Source organism: Arctopsyche grandis, chromosome 13 (genome assembly GCF_051622035.1).
Source record: "Arctopsyche grandis isolate Sample6627 chromosome 13, ASM5162203v2, whole genome shotgun sequence".
Lineage (NCBI taxonomy): Eukaryota > Metazoa > Arthropoda > Insecta > Trichoptera > Hydropsychidae > Arctopsyche > Arctopsyche grandis.
Genome location: NC_135367.1, coordinates 12997650 through 13023432, shown reverse-complemented (window position 1 = coordinate 13023432; position 25783 = coordinate 12997650). Strand labels below are relative to the sequence as shown.

The following is a 25783-nucleotide window of genomic DNA, read 5'->3' as shown; positions in this document are numbered from 1 at the left end:
GTACTTTTTTTAGCGAATTTTTGACCATAACTACATATTGTAAGTTATATTCAAATGACCAAATGTCAATTGACACCTGAAGTATTATTTTAAGTAGTAAATTACGCTAGAAGTATTTTACTTTCTCACTAGTTATGCCTTTCTCGTTACTGGCATTTTACGCGTGACTCCTATACAAGTCATTCGCGGGCAAAGGATTAAGATGTTTCCGAAACATGTTGAGAATCGAAAGCAATGACTATTAGATGAAGGAAAGGTAAGAAACTGCTGCGATACAATAAATACTTCGTGCGTTGAGAATTTGATTTGTTCTCAAACACCAGCGGAAGTAAGAAATTGGAACTCAAGTTTGAATCGTCAATTTTTATTCCAGAAATTTCAGGCTAAATCTGACTTACAGGTAGAAGTATATTTTAAATTTGTACCGACTACAAATAACATGTCTCAAAACTATGGAGCATTTGTGTTTATCTACAGTTGATCATAAAGCAAATTGGCACATCAAAAAACTTTCCACCACTTCATAGCAAACGTCAAGTTACTTTCATACGGATTTTGTACTTATGCTATTACAAACCATATTAATTTCGCTATTAGCTCCACAAACTCAGTCCTTTCTGCCAAATGTATAAAAACTGCATTCAATGTTCCGCATTGTTATTGTAGTAATTGAATAGGAAAATAAGGAAAGACGGAAGAAGTGAGTCAACGGAAAAGGTTTTGTAAGTGAAAACTTTTATAAGTTGCAGGCCTCTCACGTCTGTATTTATTCAGATGGTACGTTCCCATAAACAGACTATAGAATTAATAAAAAAAAAATATATATATTACCACACACGCACGCTTACAACGTTCATCAACGTCATAACAATCAAACTGCTAAATCAACAAAGGAGAGATAGAGAGAATCGTGTGTATAAATATATGTAAAAAAATATTACTATAAATGTGTGCGGATTGTTTAGAACAATTTAAGATTTATTCAAATTTACATAAAATATAAATTGGTAAAAGAATACAGTGTGTATTCGTACATCTGATTGCATGACAACAATTTTCTTTTTAATTTGATTTTAATAATAAACTAACTAAATATACATATATCCCTTTCATTCATGGATGTATTTCTTGAGACATCTCAGTGGATCTGATATTTATTCGTAATACAATATTGTAAAAATACACGAACCCGCACATTCGGCCGTTACCGTACAACTAGAGACTACCGACGAAAACGAAACGAGCGAAAAATGGAAAAAAGACTACTAGTGTCGCTTTCCAAATTCACCAAACTAATAAATGCAGCAATCCCGACAACGCCAATGCAGATCAGTTTTTTTACAAACTTGAGCACAGCCAAAAATGCATATAAAAACTGTAGGAAAAAATAAATTGCCTTAAATCATCCCGTCCACTAAAATATAAAATCGGTCAGTCTTCACAATACAAAAAAAATTATATATATATCAACTAAACACCCGGTTTATATTGAATATTACATCTAAGTGTTCAAGATATGTATTAGAGGCATTGGAAATACTATGTCCCTTATATAAATAATAAAAATGACAATTCCACACAAGATGTCCCGAAAAATATTTGAAGCCTGTATTATTATAAATATATTGTATATATATGCATGCGAGTAATATGATTGTTCAACACGAAATTTTACACGAAATATATATGCATTTGTTATTTTTTTGCCTATCGTTAAGCATAATACTAATATATATGGATATACATACATAGATGTATATTTATATATATATATGTATTATATATCAGAGGAAGCATCCAATGAATTTATTGCCCAATCGTATCAGAACATACACAATAGATTTATTATACTAAAAATTGTTAGGCTTATTACAAATAGCTTGAAAAAACTTAAAAAGGCAAATTAAAGAACAGATCCGGATAAATAAACCTACAGAATTAATAACATCGAAAGTTCATGAGAAAAATAAATTAATACAATGAGTAAGATATATATATGTATTGTATATATATATACGTATAGGCATAATTATTAAGAGTTAAAAAAACTTTTTTTAAAAAAAGGTCAGCCATAAAATAGTAACGCTTTATATTTTTTTTTATATTTTATTTATTTTAATTATAAACTTCAATAATCTTCACTTCATATATCCTGACAATTCAACAAACACTTTTGTGCCATTATGTGTCATCGGCAAATAGTGATGATGCAGCAAACCGTTCAAAAAATGTGTATGCAAAATTAAGCATCGACGAAGTCGACACGTTTCGAAGGATGCGATGCCTCGATTAGCAATGGTCTGGTTATTATTCACTTTTCAAAATACATATTGGATTAATTTTAGCCCACGCCACTTACACGAAAAGGTGTAATTGATACATGGTTGATTAAACATACACATACAAATACACACAGTTTAAATACATATGGGTGGTTTTTTGGGGCATAATAAAATACAATGTTCCAGCATTTGTTAGGCGCGCGTGTGGACAAAACTTAATATAAAGAAAAAAAAAACAAAAATCTTCCATCGCACCACCCTTATCTATCAACATACATGTTTCATACGAAATACATACATTTTGTATAAGCACGATTTTATCAAATGTTTGCAAATGCAATTATTAGCTTAGCTAACTAATCTATGATTTAAGTTCCTTTACTGCTTAAAAAATTCACCACTTAAAAAAGTAAAAAAATTGTGTTAAATCTCTCTGTCCGCTAAATATATGATATTATCCCCAAAAAACCTTGATTATGGTTTTGTTATAAAATTTATGTTGTTAGCATCCCTCGTCTAGAGGCAATGAGAGATGACATTTACAGAATGATACGAAGACACTTCAGTGGCCTCAATCTCACATCCGCACACAAATACTTCCATCTTCTTTGTCAATATTTATACAATTTCTTTTTATAAAAGACCAGTCCATAAGTTGTGTTTTTTTTGTTTTTGTTTTTAGTTTATATCATTATAATAATGAAAGTGTTGTTGGTATTTGTGTGGCTCTCCCCGGGGGCGGGCAACTGTGATGGATTGGTTGAGCTTATTTATCAAGAGCGGTGTTCGCTTTGATGGCGATCACACACTCCTCACCGCAAGACTTCAGAACGGTGCACTGCAAATACGAAAAAATAAAAATCAATACAAATTCAACTCTGCAATTATCATACACTGCAATGTCACGAGGCTTACGAGTAATTCCTTGCCGACGTCGAAGTCAGAACGCAGCTGTGTGCCGAGTTCCCCATCGGGCAACTTCAGATCTTCACGTAAGTCACCATTGTCGGCCATGAGAGTCAAATAACCATCGTCTATGTCTGTCAACTGGTAGTCTTCGCGTTTAACATGTGGCACGTCCATATTGTGTGTAGAAGGGCATATATCTTCGTATCTTGACAAAGACAAAACAAAATAAAAATACATACTGACAAAATCAAAAATAAAATGTATGTCAATCCTTAATTCCATTTGGAGACATATTAAAAACATCACCCAGGGTTTGAAATGACAACGAATAATCTACGAATGACCTTTAGCACCGATCCAACAATCATAACAGTTCAGATTAGTGACTCAAGGTTCGCATGTACAGCATATAATATAATATAAATAAAAATCATTAATTGTACTTACTTCTTTCCATTGAATATATCGATCCCGACCATGTGAACTTTGGCGTGTCCGTGTTTTCCAGTTTTAGATGTCGACATTTCAACAATCTTGCAAGGACGTCCCTTGAGCATCACAAAACCGTTCTTGCGCAGTGCACTGCACTGCATGGGAAAGGTTGCCGAGGCACCGGAATCTCCGGTCTCGAAATGAGTATCTTCCATGTCAGTCATTTTGCTAGATGTAAATGTGAATTGTGTTTAAACTAAATAGAGCCGCACTCTCTTAGACCTGAAAAAGAAAATGCAAAACCATCAGTACAACTAAACAGAAAACACAATTATTACAGTACGTAAAAGACACTAGAGCGAATTGTATATACATATGCTGCATTACATGTGTGATTGATTATACTTATCAGATATCAATGTTCTACACATTATAAATGCTTAAATAACTTAGGCTAGCTGGATATATAGATAAGTACATAAAATCTACACTAAATAAATTCTCAACTAGATTATGGAAGTGACTATCAAACTGTAGCATTGATTTATATAATTCAATAAAATCAAATCAATGTTCAACCTGCAACATTTTCTATAGCTTATAAAAAGTTTCGATTTCTTCGAAGTCGAAAGAGTGCCTTTGGAGTTAACATGATCATATATCTGGGTTGTACTTTAGACAGGCGAAATGCCGAATAGAATAAAATTATCATTGCAAACATAATTGCCGATGTGTGTTAACAGATTAGGCACTAGAAACCATTAAATACAGTAAGGGGGAAAGCACACTGAATGGTATGGGATGTCATGTGTCCTTGACTTCCCGGTGTGCATGTGCAGAATGAATATGTTTGGGAAGCAGCATGCATATGCATATCCATATGCAACCGACAAGTTTCTCCTTCATTTCTTCAAATATGGGATTCACCGTTATCGATCACTGTCAAGCAAGGATGAGTAAGGATAAAAAAACACCGAAAACACTCCAGGGGGTGATTTTAGGGACTATGTACTATGAATATGGGCGAGGGGCACTGCGTTTTCTTCGCATGTTTGAAAGTATCATCAGTAGAGACAAAGAAGTAGGTATTACACAATAGCATATACCCTTTGAATGCAAAGAATATATAAATGAAAACATCATTTATGGTTAAATTGTGATTTTTGATTATCAACATGATAACGAATCCGGTAATAAACATGGTAACGAATTTTAACAAATAAAACAGGCTATATATACCAACTCTGGTTTATATAGTCTATTAATCGTATTTTATTAAAAATCAAACTAGGAAGGCCTGACCTAACCTAACTGAAGCGCCTTCCTGGCTTATAATAACAAAAATTATATTAAAATATGTATAAATAAGAAATATTTGTAAGTAAGAGCCATTTATAAAAATATTTGCCTAGCAGAATTGCATGAGTGAAAATATTAAGACGTTCAGACAGCATGCTTAGCACTCGGAAGACTTTTAAAAGGGTCAAGTTCATAAGCACATCGGTTCTGACCAGAACTTTTGAAGTTCTTATATACATACATATGTAGGTATACACCAATAATAGCGTCGCCTGGCATTTGATGTAAGTTTCAACATGGTACCTATATTGTGTAATTCTCTGCGATTACCGTCAAAAATACTCCAGACTAATTGGTGGAGGTGCGAAATGAGTTTCTAAAAACAAATTCTTGCAACTACGATCCGCAATTTGTGCCGAATTGATGTTTCAGCTTCCGTTTCGCTTGCATCCACGAAAGAGTACAAATGCAATCGTTTGTGATACACCAAGACAACTTTGTGGATCCAAATGATAGTTTTGTAAGTAAATTCCAGGCGACACTGTTTTTGGGGTTTACCAGTGGCGGCTCGTGAGGATTCCCGAGGGCTGTAGTAGCTCGTTGGTTAAATCGGTGATCAAATGCAAACAAAAATAGCATGTATATGTACTAAATTAGTAGGGTTGCAACCCCGCAGCCCATATATATAAACGACAAAAATATCATGCATATTTACTATACTGAGAGGGCTGCAGCTCATATAGACGAGCCGCCACCGGGGTTTACCCATATGTGTGTATATATATATATACTTTTGTAGCATTGCTTAAGTGTATATGATGAAATCAGAGATTTTCATCTCAATTCTGAATTCTGGCGATTGACTCAGCAACAATGCTAGTATAAAATATAAAAAGCACATGAGTATTGTAATAACTAGAGCCCGGAATCTGAAGGGGCTGTTTATTGTTCAAAGATTGTAAATGCATTGTTAAAGGTTTGTGGAACCTTTTTTACAAAGGATTTACAACAATGGAACAATAGGCGGCACGATTCCAGCCCCTTCAGATTCCGACCTCTAGTAATAACTGAAGGTGGGGGCAGAATATAAAAAATAAATTTTTAATTGTATTAAATCTCTTCTGCTCTGGAACGTTAGCGTTCAAGTAAAGCTCATTAGGAGTAGTGCCAAAAAGTATCCGAGTAAAAGTGCGCCAACTGAAAAAAATCAAATTTTAGTGAGAGGACGTTTTCCATCGATTGGTCTAAATATTCAAAGGAATATCGCTTTGAAATATTTTTTTTTCATCAAATTTGATTCATACGATTCTGGTATTATGTATACGAACCTTTATATATGCGACAAGGGCAGATTTACATAATCCGACCGCGCGCACACATGGCAATACAATAAAAACGAAAATTAGTCTCGAAAATAAAAGACAAATTTTAAAATATGGCAACACTGCACGCGGCGAAGTCACCGATGCGCCGTCTCTGTCTGACGCCACACGCTAGAGCGAGACACAAAATGGTTGACGCGCCCAACGGACGACAGGCTACGGCCAGATCCGCAACACTGAACAGAAATGCAAATGGACGGTCTGCACGCAAAATCAAAGATCGAACGATCGACGCGCACATGTCACAGTAAACACACACGCAGCGGCTTTGAGGTTATGTGCGACCGGCACTCGCAGCACAGATCCCCGACACGCCGCCACTTTTTTTGACAGGTCCAAAATGGCGGGGGAGGGGGCGGGGCGGCAGGGGGGGGGGTGTAACCTTAAGCAGAGGCGAGGAGTCGAAGGCGCACGTGGGCTCGACCGACACGACACAACAACACGATGATGCCGATTTGAAATGATCGCAACCAGTAGACCGGGTACAGAGCGAGCGAGCGAGCGAGCGAGAGAGAACGAGACGAGTGTGTGTGTGGGTGAGCGGGTCGGCAGATGGTAGATGGAGTGTGCGGTGTGCGGCAGGTGGTAATGTAAGCGCGGGGCGGCGGCTCACCTGATGGTCTGCAGATGCGAAGGTGTGGGCGGAGGCGCTGGAGACGAGCACTGCGTGGTGGAAGTGGGGTGGAAGTGCGGTGGAAGTGATGCGGCGACGATCGCGCGACGAATGGAGGAGTCGAACGGTCGGTCGGCGAGCGAGTCGCGGCTGCGGCGGCGGCGGCTCACGTGTGCCCAAGATGGCGGCCGGGGCGGAAGGACCCCCCTCCACTCGCACCGGAAGACGACACTCGCGCGCTCGCACAACACACCTCCACGTACCGAACGCGGAACGGCGAAACACCCCGTTGCCAAAACCGCCCGATCAAATTGCATCCGTTGCAAATTTACTCCCTTGCATTAATGGCGCGCCGAAACTAGCTGACGATTCCAGCTGATAGCTCGTTACGAATCGTTTAGCATGGGAGCGCTAATTGGGTGTCGAATTTTGTTTATTCAGGCAATCGGCGGCGAAGCGCCCTTTTAAATTGTCGTGCGTGTGAAATAAACATGCATTGTTCATATCGGAAGCTCTGCTTAGAGCTGTGCTTTGATTAATTTATTAAATAGTAGAAGGGGGAATTTTTTTTTCAATATTCAACTTCAAGAAGATGTTTACATGTTCGGAATGGTACGGTGATTGTTGCCCACAAAGCGCTCGACCAAAAGTCACTAAAATCTCTATAACTACTAGTCAGTGGCGGCTCGTGCATATGGGCTGCGGGGCTGCAGCCTCCCAATACAGTACAAATGCATGCTATTTTTGCCGTCCACATCGGCTGTGGGGCTGTAGACCTACCAGTATAGTACATATTCAAGCTTTTTTGTTTTCATTCGATCAATGGTTTGGTTAACGAGCTGCTACAGCCTGAATAATCTCTGCAGCCCCCCCACTATGAAATCTCACGAGCCGCTACTGCTAGTAGTCAAATGTAAACCAGTCACGAGAAAACTGGTTGACCGATTTTAGAGTGTGACGGGTGATCACGTGTGACCGATCTAGAGCGACCGGTTGTCCTGTGACCGGTTCACATTTGACTAGTAATCACCGAACTGAACATCTGGCTGCCGAAATTTCCATCATATTGTGGCGGCTCGCTTATACGACATGGTCGAGTTTGGTTGCCTTCCTGCGAGTGGGGACCAACTCGGCTGGGTTCGGAGAGCCGCTACTCACTCTGCCTTCAGCTGTCATAAATAAAACACGTGCATTAACATGCCAGTCGTCTCATTCATTCATCCCCCATAATACTAACGATAACTATCATATTAAGGAGAATTCTAGTGCCAAATATTCTGTACTCGCAATTTTCATGGCAAAAATTGTCTTTTGGACGATCGCAATGTGCGTAATAATCCAATTACTATTCGGAATGATCAGAGAATCGTTCTTTACTTATATATGGGTAAATATTTGGAATAGTCGATCGAATGAATTAGTAACTTCTAATAATCTTATTTTTAAAAAAATACAATCTTCTTTTTTCGGTTTATTCTTTTTTTTTTCTTCTCCATTTTGAGCTTTTGCTTTTTGCATTTTGTAGTATCAAATTAACAAACCTCTTGAATCCATTGGCTATTCCACCTCTCCCAAGTATTCGAAAGCTCCTCTTTTAATTTTCTTTTAGTGTTAGTCGAAAACCAATGTATCTACAGAAAATAAATGAAAGCACAACAGGCAAAATTATAATAATATAAATTTGCCACTTTATTTCAAGAATGGCACATTCCAATGTTTTTATATGGTAAACGGACATGGGCCCCCCTGGATTGATTGAAAATAGTCAAATAATGTTACTTTTATTTTAAATCACTTCGTGTTAGCATAAAGAAAGTGTGGAGACACGTTAACTCCTGTCTGTAAAAAACGAAAAACGGATGCTGTTGCTTGTTCATCTGCAGCAGCAACGCTATCACCAGAATCAGACCCTGACAAGCTTGAAAGTGGAGATACTAGGTTAACCTATGATATTGGACTCTATGTAAAATCTACTACGAAGATTCCTATCGATCTTAAGCTTAAGTATCGTTTGCTAACTGATCCATACAAGCCTCACCCGTCATATGATTTTGAAGGCGACATGTCAGGAAGTGGAAAACGTTGTTTCCGGGAATCTTGGCTAACCCAGTATACTCCATGGTTATCATATTCACCTAGGTTAAAAGGTGCTTTTTGCATTTTCTGTGTTTTATTTCCGCAACCAGTTCAAAGAGGAATTCAAGGTGCCTTCATTACTACTCCTTGTACAAAGTACAAAGATTTTAATGAATGTGCCAGAAACCATACCAGCTCAGCACGGCATCGTGGGTCTCAACAAGATGCTGAACACTTCGCGTCAACCATTAGAAATCCAAATAAGGATATTATTTGTCACATAGATAATTCTGTAAAACGAACTATTGAAGAAAACAGAAATAAACTGTATCCTATTATTTCAACAATCTTATTTTGCGGAACAAATGATTTGGCAGTTCGTGGGAAAGATAGCACCAAAGGAAATGTATGCATGGAAAACAGAAAGAAACAACTTTATGCGTATCGAATTGAGGAAAGAGACAGTATTTTAAAAAACCATTTTGATACAACTGCTGGAAATGCACGTTACACATCACACCGAACGCAGAATGATTTGATCAATTTGTCTGAACAAGCTATGCGAGAAGACTGTCCGTTCGTTCGCCATACAAATACGCTACAGTAAATTAAAACTACATTAAAACATTACTAAAAATATTTTGCCCCCCCTTAGAAAATTTTCTGCGGATTATTCCACAAAAAGCGTTCTGGCACACGTCACTAAAATCTCGATCACGGAACATCTCCGGAAAAACGCGGAACATTCCCATTTATACCGTAGTCATGTGCACACAAGCTACTAGTAATATATAATTGACTTCTGTTTAGGAAAAAATATTTTTCAGATTCTGGTCGTGAATGATGCGTTTAAGCACCGAGGACTTTTCGGCGGGACATCCGGCTGCGGCTACACGTCACGTTGACGTTTCTCGGCTAGGGCGAAAGCGTCTTGCGTGTGACGTCATGCCACGCGCCTCCACACCTTTGCTAATCAATTAATCATTGTCGTCAAGTCATACTAGTTGATGATTTCGATATTGCAAAGCCACTGGGGTATTCGCAATGCAATTCACTTTCAGCCCCCGGCTTTACGCTTGTGAAATGTCGACCATAAATGCGCCCTATCTAATTCCCAATACGTTGGACAAATTGATTGATATTTTACGATTTACATGAAAGTTTAGAAAATTTGATTGTTTTGACGTTGAAAAAATAAATAATAATTATTCGCAATTTGTTAATGGGTCATGTGCGTGATATATACCATTTAGTTCTATATGTATTCGATAATTGTTTAAAATGAATATTTTATTTCTGATTGGAGTAGTTAAATATATATACTTCCTGAGATCTTTTAGCAGTATTAGTTATTGATTTGATATCAAATGGCAAAAAACCAAAAATGTATGTCGGATCAAATTCGACAAGGCCCCGGCGAGATTCGAACTCGCGATCTCCTGTTTACTAGACAGGCGCTTTAACCAACTAAGCCACGGCGCCTCTTGTCCCATATTGTTGATATGTTTCTACTTAAAGTGTTTAACATATTTTTAATTATGATTGTAATTTTATTTTATTAACAATATTTTATTTCAAAAACATAATTTTATACTGCTTTCGCCTTTCGTTATTTATTTTAAAGCAAACGTAAATAAATTAAACTAGATGTTTATAGTGACATCTATAGATACATATTTAAGTCTGTCTCAAAATAAATTTACCTGCTGATTTTATTTACATATAGATGTCACTTTATCATTTAAAAAATCGTATAATATTTTTTTGATCATATACGTACACATTTCAATTGGATAAATTAATTTGTAGCTAATGAAGTGAACGTGTGATAAGATATGGAGCCGGAAGCTGCATAAAATGATAAAATACAATCAAGGAAAAGCTATTTATTATTGTATAACTGTACCAAAATAATGAAAAAACCCACTTTGATAAGATTAACTACATTAAAATTTCGTATGCACAAATATAAGCTTACATATGTGTATAAGATAAATATCACATATTTTCACATACATACATACATACATATGTTGTGTGAATCGTTAGCGTGAACGATACCCCATTGTGATGTATTCAAATTTGACAAAATATACGCAGAAAGTGATAAATATAAAATTGGGGTAACAGAATCCAAGGAGTCTGATATCTTTGAAGTGACTCCAAATGACATTTATATATGGAGCTGTGACATCCTGAGCGCTTCATCATTTATTTATTCGATACAACGTTTGGATTTTGAATATAGCGAGGAACACGGAGATAGAGACAGAGGGATGTGTTTGTTTTATTCACGTGTGATAGATGTAATATACATGCATTAAATTTTTTTCAACACATTATCTGAAAATGTTATTAAATTTACAAAAAAATTGAGGAGGTATTTTTAATCCGGAAGCAAACTATGAGAATTTTCGTAATGTATTCGTGCGATCGAACCTTTACTATCTACCTCGGCTACCTTTTGTGCAAGAGTTCAATTGAATATTCGTTGCATTAGTGAAGAGAAGGTGCCTTTGATCTTCGATTGATAATTCAAAATTGAATCAGCCACTCTCGACTTCTCCTCCAATGCAATATCGGAGTCATCTCCCGTAAGAAAATACAATAAAAGGACATGCTTCGAAACAAGTTTTCCCGATTTTTGTTTCAAATGCGACGTAAGGGATCGCTTTGTACAAATTAGAAAAGGCACTTTATTTAAAATGCCTTTTAAAACGTATGTTTTATTTTTAATCGGATTTCAATGAGGGGTGTAAATGTGGCGTGCGGTGAAATTCTCTAAAACATATTCAATATATAATTCATAAGTATTTTAGTATATATTAGAGTTCTGAAACTCAACAGCCCCAGGTTATTCTGGTGGTTATATCATCAAGTATTTATGAAATTTAATTTAATTATCAAATTTAAAATGAAATTCATAAAATATGTACAGGTGATCGATGGACTTTCATTAAAACATGTTTATTTCTCGATGCACCGAAATGTTATAACTTATGTTCACTTTTCTGGGTTTGAAAACTTAATCCTACATCTCTTAATATATAATTTGGAAAGAGACTTTGTATGCATGTAAATTTTGGTTGGTAGAATCCGTGACGTCATCGGAAAAATCTAATTTTCTACGACGACGATATTGATATCGATTTCGATTCCGTTTTTGATTTTGATTCATTTTTCAGTTCTGGATCCGGATTCCTTTCTCAGTTCCGGATCCGGATTTATTTTACAGTTCCGGATCCGGATTTCTTTTACAGTTCCGAATCCAGATTCCCTTTTCAGTTCCGGAATAAAAAAACAAATTAATGTTAACTACTAGATTGGCCATGTTTAAGCGGTTTTTTTTTTAAATTCCGTGCGAAGGCGGGTAAAACCACTAGTAAATTATAAGCAAAAAGTTTATTTATTATTAGAAAGAGAACATAAATCGGATTTTCAAAACATGCAGGTAAGTGTGAATGAGAGGGACTAAATTGAGTAACCAAGCGCTGGCGCTGCCCTTACGAGTTCATAATCAAATAATTCTCTTTAGCCCTCGGCGATAAGTTTCCCACCGTCTCGACTTTTTCCTTTCCCTTTCCGGTGATGGAATTTTCTGGATTTCGGGCCTGACGTGATCAACATGGCCGCGTAACTAATCAAGAAGTGCATCCTTAACATGGGCGAATGTTCATGGGGATGACAATTTGATTAAATACATAAATTTATGTATCTACGTGTATATTTTGGGCTTTGGTAACATTTAATATCTTTTGGCAAAAAGTTATAGCACGGAGGATGTACTTTAAGTATGTATTTAGCTACTAGTGTATTCTAGTCCATCCGCTGTAGGAAGATAATTAGGTAAAACGTACATGCTGTCCCTTTCACCCCATCTCAACCAATAGCATTTCGTACGTACAATGTTCTATTGCTTATACGAAATGCTATTGGTCGAGAGGCTGTAGAAGGGATAGCATGTACGTTTCTCTTAAGTGTCTAAATCGACCAAAATTAACTTAGAAATTTAATTAATTTTATTTAAAATTTTTATTATTATACAGCAAATTTGCGAGAAATACATTTTGTGAGTAGCATTTTACAAGATTCAACAAATTCAAGATGCTAATAACTTGAAACTGAGTGGGAGGATACCGATTTATTGGATCTGTCACAACAATTAAACTACACAAATCGGAAAATTCTTACAGGAGAAGGTCGATCAGTGTTTTTTTTTTAATAGGCACAAGATCTCGCCAACAGCGTATTTGGCCGGGACTTGAACCCACGACCATCTCTACTGGTATGATAGCTCTACCAGTGCACTACGCTGTGGTAAATATTAGTACAATATAAAACGATGATTAATATAAATAAAATATAAAAATGATTTCCTTATGTTTAATAATAACTTTTTTACTCTATCTATGTATGTATGTATGTATGTATGTAGTAACAATAGATGAAGTAATCATGCGGAAATTAAAACCCGAGACTTTGACTGATTTGAACTCAGAATCGATCACTGATCATGGTTTCATGATCTAGAAAAAAATATGTGTGCTATTATATGTGTAATTTTTTGAACACCGTTAGTTCTATCGAACTAAAACTTAGTATCAGTTACTATAATGTTAATCGATTCTACATTAGCTTTTTTTTTACTTTTTAGTTGACCAGTGGTGGTACCTCCCCTTATAATTATGTAGATGTCCACTTTATTTTAAGTTTTTGGATTCAATTATCTCCGAAACCGCTTAACAGATCCGACTCATTTTTTTCTTTAAAATACATACATACATGTATTAATACTAATTTTTATTTTAAATTTATACCAAGAATTCCTAACAGTTAGCCCCAATGCGCCTTTCTGGCTAGAAACATTGTACATTTGATACAATTATTATTAGTATTATACAAAGTAAATAAATATCAATCAACACCTACAGGGGCATCTATGGTTGAATATGTAAATTTGCAGCATTTTAAACAATTCAGCGAAATTCGAGATTGCTGAAAACTCGAGATTTGCGAGAAAATGGGTTAGGTTGCCAATTTGTTGGAACCGTTTCAATGAAAATCAGATAAATTGGCAAACTCTGATAGGAAACGATCGACCTGGAGTCTGGTCTGGTCTGGTCTGGCCAGCCAAAACCAGTGGGATTTGAACCCGTGACCACTTTGTTCAAAGCACTACATACGCTAACCACTAGTCTATTCTGCTGGTTTGGTTTGGAAATCTTTCTGAGGACTTCAACCAAACTGGGACTTCGACAAAAGACCCACCCACATGCATCGCATAACCCGCGTCATAGATGCTCAAATGTTTTGTTTTGAAAAGACGGTACCGGGTATGGTACCACGAACGCCATATTTTTTCTATATGTTTACAACTATCTAAAAAAAACCCACGTCCCACATCCCACGCTGTGTGATTTCACCCTAAGGAAGCTGAGCCGCTGTTATACTCTTTCTTTCTTCTGGGTGTCGATAATATTTTGAATATAAAAATAATACAAAAGAGTGTAAGGGTAGTTGTGTGATAGGAAAACGTTTGGTATTTAGCAGGGTTGGTGTTGATGTTCAGGGGTGCCACGTCCGGCGGAAGCGGCAGTTGCGGCAGACAAGCCGAGAGTTGGCTAAACCAATTTGCAGGGCTGGCTCCAATTATGTACGGTGTTCGGCTAACGTCGTTATCGGTCTGGGCTCTCTGGGCTCTGGGGTCTGGGGTCTGGACTCGGGGCCCCCGTCGAGGGTTACCACTTGCCCAAATTCGATCTAACTCTGCGAAATACCCAATTGTTCGACCGGCTGATTCGCTTCAACGCACACACACACACACACACACACACACATCTAAGTATGCCCTTTTTATCCACTTTTATTTCCTTTGCTTTTCTATCGGCTTAATCTCGTCAGAGACGTGACCTTATTTTCTCGCGTACATTTGTAACCCGGTATTAGTACATATGTACATACATATGATATACACATACATTAAATATACATACATAGTTACACAGACAACTTTGTACATACATACATATGTAGTATATAAATTTATAAAATTTGAAATGAGAAATGAAATTTGGTAAGAATCGTTTTCGAAAATGAAATCACAATCTGATAGGATCGACCTGGAGTCACATCTATCCAAGGTCTTGCCAGCAACACTGGATCAAGGCACGAACTCACGAACTCTCAGTTGTTAGCATTATACGCTGACCACTGGTTTATATGATTTTTTAATACATGTAATTCCTGTGTAGATTAAATTTGAAGTGCAGTTTTATTTAATCAAAAGTGAACTAGGCCTCATTTAGTGTTTTATTTTAAAATGATAGCGGTTTAAAGCAATTTCTAAAAATTTCATAATTCTATAGTGTCGATGATTTTATTTAAGTAGACCGTCTTTGGTGATTTAATGTTTAAATGCTTTTAATTGTTCGTAATGTATGCCGCAGTTTGTTATCTTCTCCTAGGGCACGTACCAATTTGATGGTATCTTCGCTTATTGCAAGGGGCATCAAGCTCCTCAATCAGATTACTGGTAACTTGGATTTGTTCAATTTAAAATATGCTGATCTGGTTGAGAGATTTTTTAATTTGAAATCGTAAATTCTTTACTTAACATTACTTTCAAGCTTTATTTTTGTTTATATTTTATTTTTATGTTTGTGTCTTTTAATTGTTTTTGTTTTAAATAGATTTAAGCTTTGCCATAGTGAGGCCCTGGAGTATATACATATGTATATTTGTAACGTCACTATGATTTAATTGTAGTAAATAAATAAATAATACATCTTATGTATATTGTAATATGTAGCTACTGATTCAGTTATCATTGTCTATTTAATTTACACATTATTTTTCTTAGTATTTATAGTGTTATCTTATTTAAATATTATTGTACACAGCATAATTGGAATAAAGCTTAAAAAAGTATTTACAATTGTTAAAAGTTTTGGTGATAAATTTTCGCTAGCAAAGGTGTTTCACACATGTTAGTTCCACAAAATTTTTGAATATTTGTTTCCCGATACAAATCGATAGTGACTTATTCCTCGCCATAGTCGTATTCATATTAAAGAAATTCGACTGTATTTTACTTAAACATATAATTAAACCATTGTTTATGCTTTTAAGTTTATCATATTAAGATGTGATAATTCCAAAGTGAAGGCATGCAGTCTGCGATCATTAATTTTATGAAAATAAAAATTGACTTTGGCGTCAAACCTAATTGCATAATGCAAAATTTTGATTCCTTTCTCACACATCTCTATGAAATCTGCAAAAACAGTTCGACTGTGTATGTATGTAGGTACTTATATTACGATAAAATGTATGTTTATACATTGAATTTTCGCATTATAAAGTTTCTCGTGCGGGTTTCAATCGTTGTGTACGTTTCGCATTATGTTTATTTACGTACATATTTGCACGAATGAAACTCAAGCAGTGGGTATGTGTACGTACGTAGATATCCGAGTATTGAAAACTTGGAAAGATGTTGTGTGCGAGACGATTCAACCTTTTCTCCCCCAAGTGTTTCTTTATTAGATTAGTTTGGCGCTGATTGGCGCTCCAGCGGAACCTTTCTTCGTAGGGGGCAGATAGACTCCAAATAGCTTAACGATATTTATTCACTACCTTAGGGATGCTGATCCGCCAAAGAACAAACGTATTTAATTTGTAAATAATATACCTACATAAACATAAAAGATCAATTTGTAATAATTATTATAAAAAAAATGTATGTGTATGATTTTTCTTATGGGAAATGGGATTGATATATTTTTTTCCAAGTGGAGCTTTATTTTTCCCATTCGGTGAAAATGTATTCAATGAAGGAAAATTGTGATTTTCTGTCAGCGGAAAACACGAAGGGGGTAACAAAGTGAAGAAAACGAGAAGATACTACTGTAGACGGATACGGAAACCTTCTGGAAGATGAATGATCGTTTGAGCCCGCCCACTGGCTCCGCCCCTAGCTGTTTCGCTTCAAGACGCAACTGAGACACTACTAGTATCCGTACATTTTCGCTAGTAGCGTTCACCACTAATACGATAACAAAATATAAGTTATTAAATTATTTTAAAGTTGAATTAATCTTTAGAAATGTATATTTGTATAGGAAAAAAAATATTATTTAACAATAAGTACATACAAATTAATAATTATTTAAAAATTTAAATGCAGCTTAACCTAACCTTATCAAATATATATAAAACAAAATAAAATAAATTAAATAGGTATATATTTTTATATTAAAATTTGCTTTATTTAATTTAAATTTTATTTGATTAAGTTTAATTTTTTTAATTGATTTTTTATATCAAATTTTATTATTTTACATACATATATAATTGGGTACCATTTATAAAAAGAATGTCAATAGCTCATGCAAAATAGCTCGCACGACAGATTCGGTTTTCAAATGGGTTGCCAGGAACAAAAATAAAATTTGACAAAAATAAATACTGACCCTAACAACCTGATATTTTATGAATAGGGTCAACCCTAACTTAACCTAACCTAAATGACATATAATTTCAAATTAATTTTATTATTTTATAATTTTATTATTATTAATCAAATTTTATTATTTTACATATATAATTGGGTACCATTTATAAAAAGAATGCCAATAGATCATGCAAATTAGCTCGCACGACAGATTCGGTTTTCAAATGGGTTGCCAGTAACAAAAATAAATACTGACCCTAACAACTTAATCTTATATGAATAGGGCCAACCCTAACTTAACCTAACCTAAATGATATATAATGTCAAATTAACATCTCTAAAATGGCTCGCACGACAGAATTGGCTTTCGCCCGGCAAATCAAACGTCAAATGGGTTGCCAGTTACAAAAGTAAAATTTGAAAAAAATAGATAATGACCCTAACAATCTAATCTTATATGAATAGGGCCAACCCTAACTTAACCTAGCGTAACCTAACCCTTTAATAAATAGTTTGCTGCTATGATTACCCAGTGAAATTATGAAAAAGATATTATGATTACCCAGTGAAAATGTAATTGGTTATGATTTCACTGAAACGTCAAATTTTATTTTAATATCAAATGTTAATTTGACATTAAATGTCGTTTTGACATTTGTCGTGTAATCTATATTACAGCCGTGCCAAAAATATTATCCCTATATAATTTGTGAATTTATGTTTTGAAATTCAAAATATCAATCGAATTGTAAAAAAAATGTATATCCATATAATTTGATAAATTCTGAATAGAATATATTCGTTCGATATTAGGTAAAATTTTATGATAGTAAAATAATCATTTGTTACTTCATTATTCAAAATATCATACCATAAGTCAAAAATTTAAAACAGAAAATATTTTCAAGGCTGACTAAGTAGACCTTGGTTAAGTGCACATCATTTTTAGGCATTTTTCCGAAATAATTAATTTGTTTTTTTTTTTTCATTTCATATCCTTTTCATTATAGTTGTTCGTACTATCATAGTTGATAGGGCTTTTAATGTGAATTTACATAAAAAAAATACCCATCATAAAATTCTGGTTCTTTTAGTTCATACATACATTTCATTTATGATAAGGTGTTGAAAAAAATAAAATGGGCAGTAAAAAGATTAAAAATAGACCATTTTATTACATATATGGGGAACTGAAAACTAAAATGGCCTAAGGGCGTTACATATCCTCGAGGAGGCCTTAGATATTGAGGATAATGGATGAACATCATACATTAAAAATGATACAAAATAAAAAGAGGGTTTTTGTTTAATTTCTATTTAAATATTTAAAAAAATTACATTTCAAGTGTTTGCACAAACTTAAATTAATTATATCTCTCTATCTATGTAAATTCTAAGATTCTAAAATTTGTTTAAAGCTCAAATAAAACGCTGACTAATCGACCCTTATTTAACCCATGCTTAAAATTTTATCAATAAAATTTACATGTCTATAGTTAGAGCACAGGTTTAAAACATCAAAACAAATGAATAAACTTAAAAAAAAAAAAACAAATAATATTTATACTGGATAAAATAGCGTTAAGTTACAAGTAGAGGTTTGTCTATTTTACGGGTACAAACACACGTCACGTTTTTAGCCCGTTTTCCAAATAAGATTTGTAAAAGATCCTCGCTTTGCGGTTGCAAAGACGAGCGCAATCCGTGAATGCACTATGCACACATCCTACATCTCATTCTAGCACACCGTGAACGGACGAGTAGAGAAAGAAATAGCAAGAACACTCCGAACTCCCATCGGCCGCGAACGATTTCGTGATTGCACAGTTTCTATTGAATTTAGCGGTGGGAACCGAGTATGGCCGGACAAGAAGCGAAAATGATCTTTATTTCACATTACCGTAAGAGCCATTAGCGCTCAGGGGTGAATATGGTTGTATCGTTTGGACGGTGCATTCTGAAAGAGAAATAAAAAGTTGATTTTTGCGCGCGCTATAGTATCGCTTATTCGTATGTGTAGTAAAGATTGTTTTTGTTTGTTGGAAAGTAGTGTCTCTTGTGACTTTTTAAAAATTGTCTATTCAGTGTCGTAGTCGCCGTTCGTTGTCTGGTGTGGGAGCGGAGTTGTGATGAGCGAAATGCGGTTGTATATAAGCGTGTAATAGGGGCTATTTTTGAATGTTCATCGCATTGAACTTAATCCCTTCATTGCGTTCGTCCTATGAGGTGTCACAGAGGCCGATTTGTACGGCTCTGAACATTTTTGACCGCGCACCTTTTTTATTGTAAACTTTTGATATATGTATGATACATCCATATATATTATTAGATTTTATATTTATCAACTTTCTTGTACATATATATGTAACATTTTTACTGAAACATTTATTGTGAATAAATATTTATTATGAAATTTTTTCATCTTTAAAACCTAATTTTGGGTATTTAACTAATATGTCGATAATGGTCCAGTTTCAATCTGAATACACCTATTAGTGTATAATGAAGTTAATTCATTTTTCGAAAATAAAATCCTATTCTAATTAGTATCTAATTGGAAATTTATTAAAATGTAATTTATTTTAAAAATCTATAAATACAATTACTAAAAATAATAATTGTACAAATTTGCTGTTCCAGTGGAGACAGATTAAAATAAAAAATTGAATGACTAAAAATTCTTTAAGCTCATTAAATCCACTGCCTTATTTTCTAAGAAAGTCTCAACGGCGTATTTTAGCCCCAAAATAGACACTAGCGTATTTTTCTCTTGGAAAAAAGTCTTCATTAATATATCCAATACAAATTTTTTTCACAATTATTAAATCACCAATTTAGTTTCTATGTGTTCATATTTTTGTTTGTTACATTTAATACGACGAATGGAATTAATAAAATGAGCTTTCGTAAGATAAAATCACTACTATTTGCCATGTGGATTCTTGGAAAAAGCTTTTAAAAATTAAAAATGATTTCACTGAAGTGGGTTCTCGTTTGCCTTTTGGAGCGGAAACAATGGAAAATGAGCAAGTTTTTGTATGGAACTGTCTCAACAATCACATTTTTTTTAGATAAATTAATAATCGTTTTAGAAATATCAAAATAATTCATGCGCTGACGAATTATTTCATTTGTTCTTTTGTTTTTGTAATTATCTTCAATGCCACCATATTGAGCAGTTTGATGTTTATGTAAATGAAATAATACTTTTTCAAGAGAACTTTTATCAAGTGCACAAATATGTGGACCAGGCCGCTAGTTACATATATTATTTACAAGTGGTTTTACCCGACTTCGCTCGGTATTTGTAATATAAACAGCTTAAACATAGCTAATCTAATAGTAAACATTCATTTGTTTTTTATTAAATTTATTTGAATCGAAAAAAAAATTATATTCAACGATATGGATATCGTCGTCATAGAAACTTTGATTTGTTTTCGATGCTCCCAACCGAACCTTACATACATTAAACTTTATATATGTAGTTACATACAAAGTCTCTTTCGAAATTATATATTAGATGTAACGTTATTTGATTGATAAAATAGTGTAGCATATGCTAAAAGGAGCCGCCGTTATAATTGGTTTTCGAGGATTATCTCCAGGCGTAAGTGCTGTCGGCTAATAATGGAGACCCCCGAATTGACTTAGTGGTCGATAATGGCATTCGGTCACTTCCCGCTAGAGTTCTCAGAACTGACACCGCGAAAGCGTGGGACTGTATGCCGAGACCGTGGGACTGCATATCTAGTACGTGACTATAACAATAGGTAAACAAACGCGTCGAGGAAGATGCAGTGAGCGACCTGCCCTTTATAAGCAGGTACTTAGGCCATATGAAGGCATTCTGGACGGAGCACTGGCAGTGCGTGGATCCTCCACCCACCCCTACGCAACAATAGTTTATATACATAGAAGAAGTTTTCGATGAAAACCCGTAGTTATGAAAATCGGATGATAAAAATATAAAAACTGGGCAATGCCTGGCACTCGCACAGCGTGTCAAGCATACAACAATATTTAAACAATGAATGCACGTGCATTATGTTACTATGTGGTGCAATAGCATACATACGCCCGCCCCTAAAACGGTCAGTAGAGATGCGCGCGCGAGGGGTGGCGGGTGTCTGGCTCCCCGAGCCCACACTTTGACAGCCACTGGCCGTAATGCGCGGGTAATAATGTGACTTGGTCCTTTGCTCTCTCTCCCATCCGCGTGTTTGTTATTTTATAAACTCGCGCTAAGGACGTAAGGAAATTAGTGTTATGATAACCGCCGCGGGCGCAACACGCGTGACACACACTCTCGTCTGACACGCGTGCCTGATCGACGCGTGCCGGTCAACTCTATCAATTCAATCCACCTTTGTGGATTTTCATCTCGTTGACTCGATTTTCGATATGATTATTTTATGTTTTTTCAATAAATAAATAAAATTGTAGTTACAATAATATCCGTTTTGGGACTTTTTTAAAATTTTATTTACAAAGTGTTCGTATATAAAATTGATGTGATCATTTCGGCGAAGTTTATTTATTTTTTGTACGCACGGCGTCTTTGAATTTTTCTTTCGTGTAAGAAGAAAGGCGGGATATCCCGCCGAACACGGCTGTCATCATATTTTCCGACGGGAACAAGGTAAATAAATTTATTCATTCCTGTTTTGTAGTGCCTGCGGTTTCTCTTGTAAAATTTTTGAATGAATTTTTAAGATGGGTTGAGTGGTATTTTAACCGTCGGATAAATTCCCGTTTTATTTTAAAAATATTTCAATTATTTTAAATTGAATTAAACATATATTTTTTAAAAGTTAGAGTTTCACTAAAATAATTATTAGAATAATTTTTATTCCAGACGATAGGAATAATAGCGAGAATCACTACAAATAAATATTGTAGATCATAAAAATGAAAAAAAAAAATAGAATCATTATTTTAAGATTAAAATACATATGAATGTATTAAAAGAATAGAAAAAAAATTGAGAATGACTATTTTAAGCCGATTAAAATTTGGATAAATAAAAGCCGTTGAAATTTTATTATAAATAACATATCAATATAAAGAGCTTGTAAAAATCAACTCATTTAAAATTTTTAAATAATTCGGAATGTTCATAATAACGGATGTGATTTTTTTAAAATAAATTGTAATTGTATGTATCTATAAACAGATTTTTTTATTAATCATTAAGTGTGTACATGTGTATGTACATAAAAAAAGTATTTTGTCATTATGTTGTTATTTTTATTTCAATATATACATACATATATAACTGTATTTTGTATGTACTATGTAGATTTTCCGTTTGAATGTTTCATATAATTGTTTTCTCTTTTCGAGTGGGTAGATTTTTAATTTTATCAGAAACACATCCGGAATATATCTCGCTATTTTAAAATTATAACAACGACATTGTAATCAGTAAATGGTTTTATCGCAAAATTAATTATATAACGTTAATAGTGTTAACGATAAATGATGATAATTTGAGCTAGTTAGTTTAACTGTTGTGTGATTTCATTCATTCATATCGAATAGATTGTGTGCAATCGTAATATTATAGTAATTATGTACCACTGCAGTTTTTGATAAACACAAATTTGTGAATTTTAATTCAATATTCTTGTTATGGCAAATCAAATTATTTTTGTACAATGTTTTATTATTAGGTAAAAATATGCTTTCGTCATAAACAAGATTTTGCGTAATTCGAATTTCGGCTAACTTAATAGAATGCGGACTAAAAGCTTTTAGCAACATCGAGTTACGGATCTCTTTTCAGGTTCTCACTCTTAATTTTCCTCCATTAATTACATTTTTCCGAATGAAATTAGTTTCCTGTTCATATTTGGTTTATTTTCGGAAAAATCGTTCGAATCACATTAATAACTTTGCTACTTCAAATTATCAAAACTTGCTTATTAAACATTCCAACTTGGTCATGATAAATTGAATTATCAATATTACCTACATTTAATTTTAATGTCGTGTTCTAAAATGAAATAGGATAATATAATAGAACTAATATTAGTATAATTTCAATTTTTAAAATAAGAAATAAGAACTTAAAAAATCATTCATATCAGCTGTAGTTCAATTTTTGAAACTGACTTTTTTTTGCAGATTTTTAGTGTCGAATTATTAATTTAATATTCCGTATGATTTATGCCGACCAATTTAATCTGTATGAATACCTTTGTGTTCTATAAACACAAACATTATAATTCATTGATAACCCGAACTTCTCATTAATCATTTTGTACACAAACATATCAATTAAAAAGTTTAGTCTCTTTCAGAACCAGAATCCGTAGGTATATGATACATACAAATACCCGTACATAAGTATCTATTTTCAATATACCAATTGCCTAAAATCTGCTGGGATATTCCAATGCTGATTTTGCACGTATAGCAGTACCGGTTAGATCGATTCAATATTCGATATTGGTTTTAGGATAACGCTAGGCTTCCAAACTGAGGCCCGACCGGAATCATTCGATTGTCCGTTGTGGTTTGAATCGCGTTATCGGTATTCGGTTATTGGATACACTCGGTATGATCGACAGATTTGCGTCTACGGCGATCTGCGACGATCATGACGACAATGGTGATAATGATGGTGTCGGGCAGCCACTGTGGCGTGATTAAATCAAGCACGCCATGTTGCAATTGAGTCGAATTGTTTTAAACGGCTCGAGAGGTCCACTCGAACGCCACCGATACGTGTTATATCATTTCAGTGTGTGTTAATTCAATTTCGCGCGCCACAGTTTTAGAAGGGCCACGGGCGCCGATGATTTTCACACTCGTGGAAAAAGCTGGGAAGCGGCTGAATGTGGGACGTATGGGTGAGGCGCATGATTTAATGTGTTTAATTTTTTGCTACTAATTCGTTGAAATAGAGCTCGACTCATCTCTATGAAATGTGTAATGAAATTTGCCAGATATTTATTTTATTCTAAATCATTCATTCGAATGTGTTTTCTATAATTTTTCAAAAATGTGCTATATATAATTTTTTTTAATTAAAATGTCACATAAAATGTGCTTTATATTTTTCACTTAAGATCTTATACTATTAAAACTACCTATTAAGAATTTACATATATTTAAAAATTGGTAGAAAATATTAATTTTGTGAATGTGTCTAGAATATTTATGTATTTTATCGGAATTTAAAAATAAATAATTGATAAATTAAATTAAATAATGCATATATGCTGTTTTCTATTAAATAAATAAACATGCTTGTTGGTCCGATATGAAAATATGTAGTTTTTAATGCTATTATTAAATCGAATTTGTTATAATTTCATGGTATTCTAACAAGCCGGACTTCCACAATTTTTGGGAGACTTTTTCAATGGAATTTAAGTCAAACCTCCAAGAACTTATTAGTTTGTTATAATGAAAAGAGTTTCATTATTTTATTCCCTTTCCACTTCTCTAGCTAGTTCAAAAGTTTAGTTTTTGGTATTTTGAAATACATGGTCGTTAAAATGAAATCTTGACACAGTGTTCTTTTCCATATTCTTCCCTCATTTGATCAATTTTTTATAGCACTGCAATTTATAATCCTTTAAATGTTGTTTGAACATGGTGGTAATATAATTTGTTTGGAAATTTTTATCTATTCCTACCCTTGAAAATGTAATAAAATGATCTGAGCCCTTTTCCCTTCACTTGATTCCCGTGTTTTTGGCATTTTTCAATAAAATAAAATGCACTTTAGTTAAAAAAAACCAAAATAGTAAAAAAAAAAAATCGGAACAATAAAAACAACGCGATCAAACCATTTCAAATCTCGAAACACTGATTCGCGTAAAATTAACAAGGAAGGAACAATATATAAAATGCTAGTAAGATGCGATGCAGATAGTGGCTGTTTCAAATACCCGAGTATTTTTGGATAAAACAATTTTTTACATATGTACCTCCTTTACGTTTCACTTACGATTACAATTCAGGAAAAAATTTGCCACTTATCCGATCGTTTTTATACTTTGCCATATTGCTCATTTTAGTCATCAATGTAAGTAAATGGATCCTCCGCCATTATTATTGTGCAAAAATATCGTTTGAAATTTAAATTTTTACAAGTGATCTAAATACGTTTGACCACGGCTGTAGACACATATGTATGGAGATATGCAAAAATCCCGTTATTTTCAATAACAATAATCTATTAGTGAAGTAAAAATATATGAGAGATAATGAGAGCCTATAATCCAAATTTTATAAGACACATAGATATAGTGTGAAAAAGATAAAGTTATAGGAGATTAAACAATTAAAATCTGACAAATGAGTGGAGGGCGGAAAGTCAAAC

The 25783-nt window shown here is 34.3% G+C and overlaps 1 protein-coding gene and 1 non-coding gene across 4 annotated transcripts; both read right to left on the bottom strand.

Annotated features, from left to right (window-relative positions):
- Window positions 1–740: 740 nt before the first annotated feature.
- eEF5 (eukaryotic translation elongation factor 5) lies at window positions 741–7341 on the bottom strand. 3 transcript variants are annotated; one of them, XM_077444632.1, is made up of 4 exons: window positions 6918–7341; window positions 3639–3905; window positions 3198–3396; window positions 741–3120 (listed from the first exon to the last, which is right to left on the bottom strand). In XM_077444632.1, exons 2-4 carry the CDS (start codon window positions 3845–3847, stop codon window positions 3049–3051), a joined length of 480 nt encoding a protein of 159 aa, XP_077300758.1. In that variant the 5' UTR covers window positions 3848–3905; window positions 6918–7341; the 3' UTR covers window positions 741–3048. The 3 variants fall into 3 exon arrangements, with proteins under 3 accessions (XP_077300758.1, XP_077300759.1, XP_077300760.1); XM_077444633.1 differs by having other exon boundaries at window positions 6687–7163; XM_077444634.1 differs by lacking the exon at window positions 6918–7341 and adding an exon at window positions 5991–6119 and having other exon boundaries at window positions 3639–5851.
- A 3060-nt stretch (window positions 7342–10401) lies between these two features.
- Window positions 10402–10475, bottom strand: TRNAT-AGU (transfer RNA threonine (anticodon AGU)). The gene has a single exon. It is a non-coding gene; the product is annotated as a tRNA-Thr (tRNA).
- Window positions 10476–25783: the final 15308 nt, after the last annotated feature.

Bases quoted from the DNA above. Each gene is read 5' to 3' on its own strand.
- eEF5 (XM_077444632.1), bottom strand. From the start codon at position 3,847: ATGACTGACATGGAAGATACTCATTTCGAGACCGGAGATTCCGGTGCC. The intron at 3,397-3,638 runs GTAAGTACAATT...GTCTTTGTCAAG, and splicing joins GATATATTCAATGGAAAGAA to ATACGAAGATATATGCCCTT. The intron at 3,121-3,197 runs GTAAGCCTCGTG...TCGTATTTGCAG, and splicing joins ACGTCGGCAAGGAATTACTC to TGCACCGTTCTGAAGTCTTG.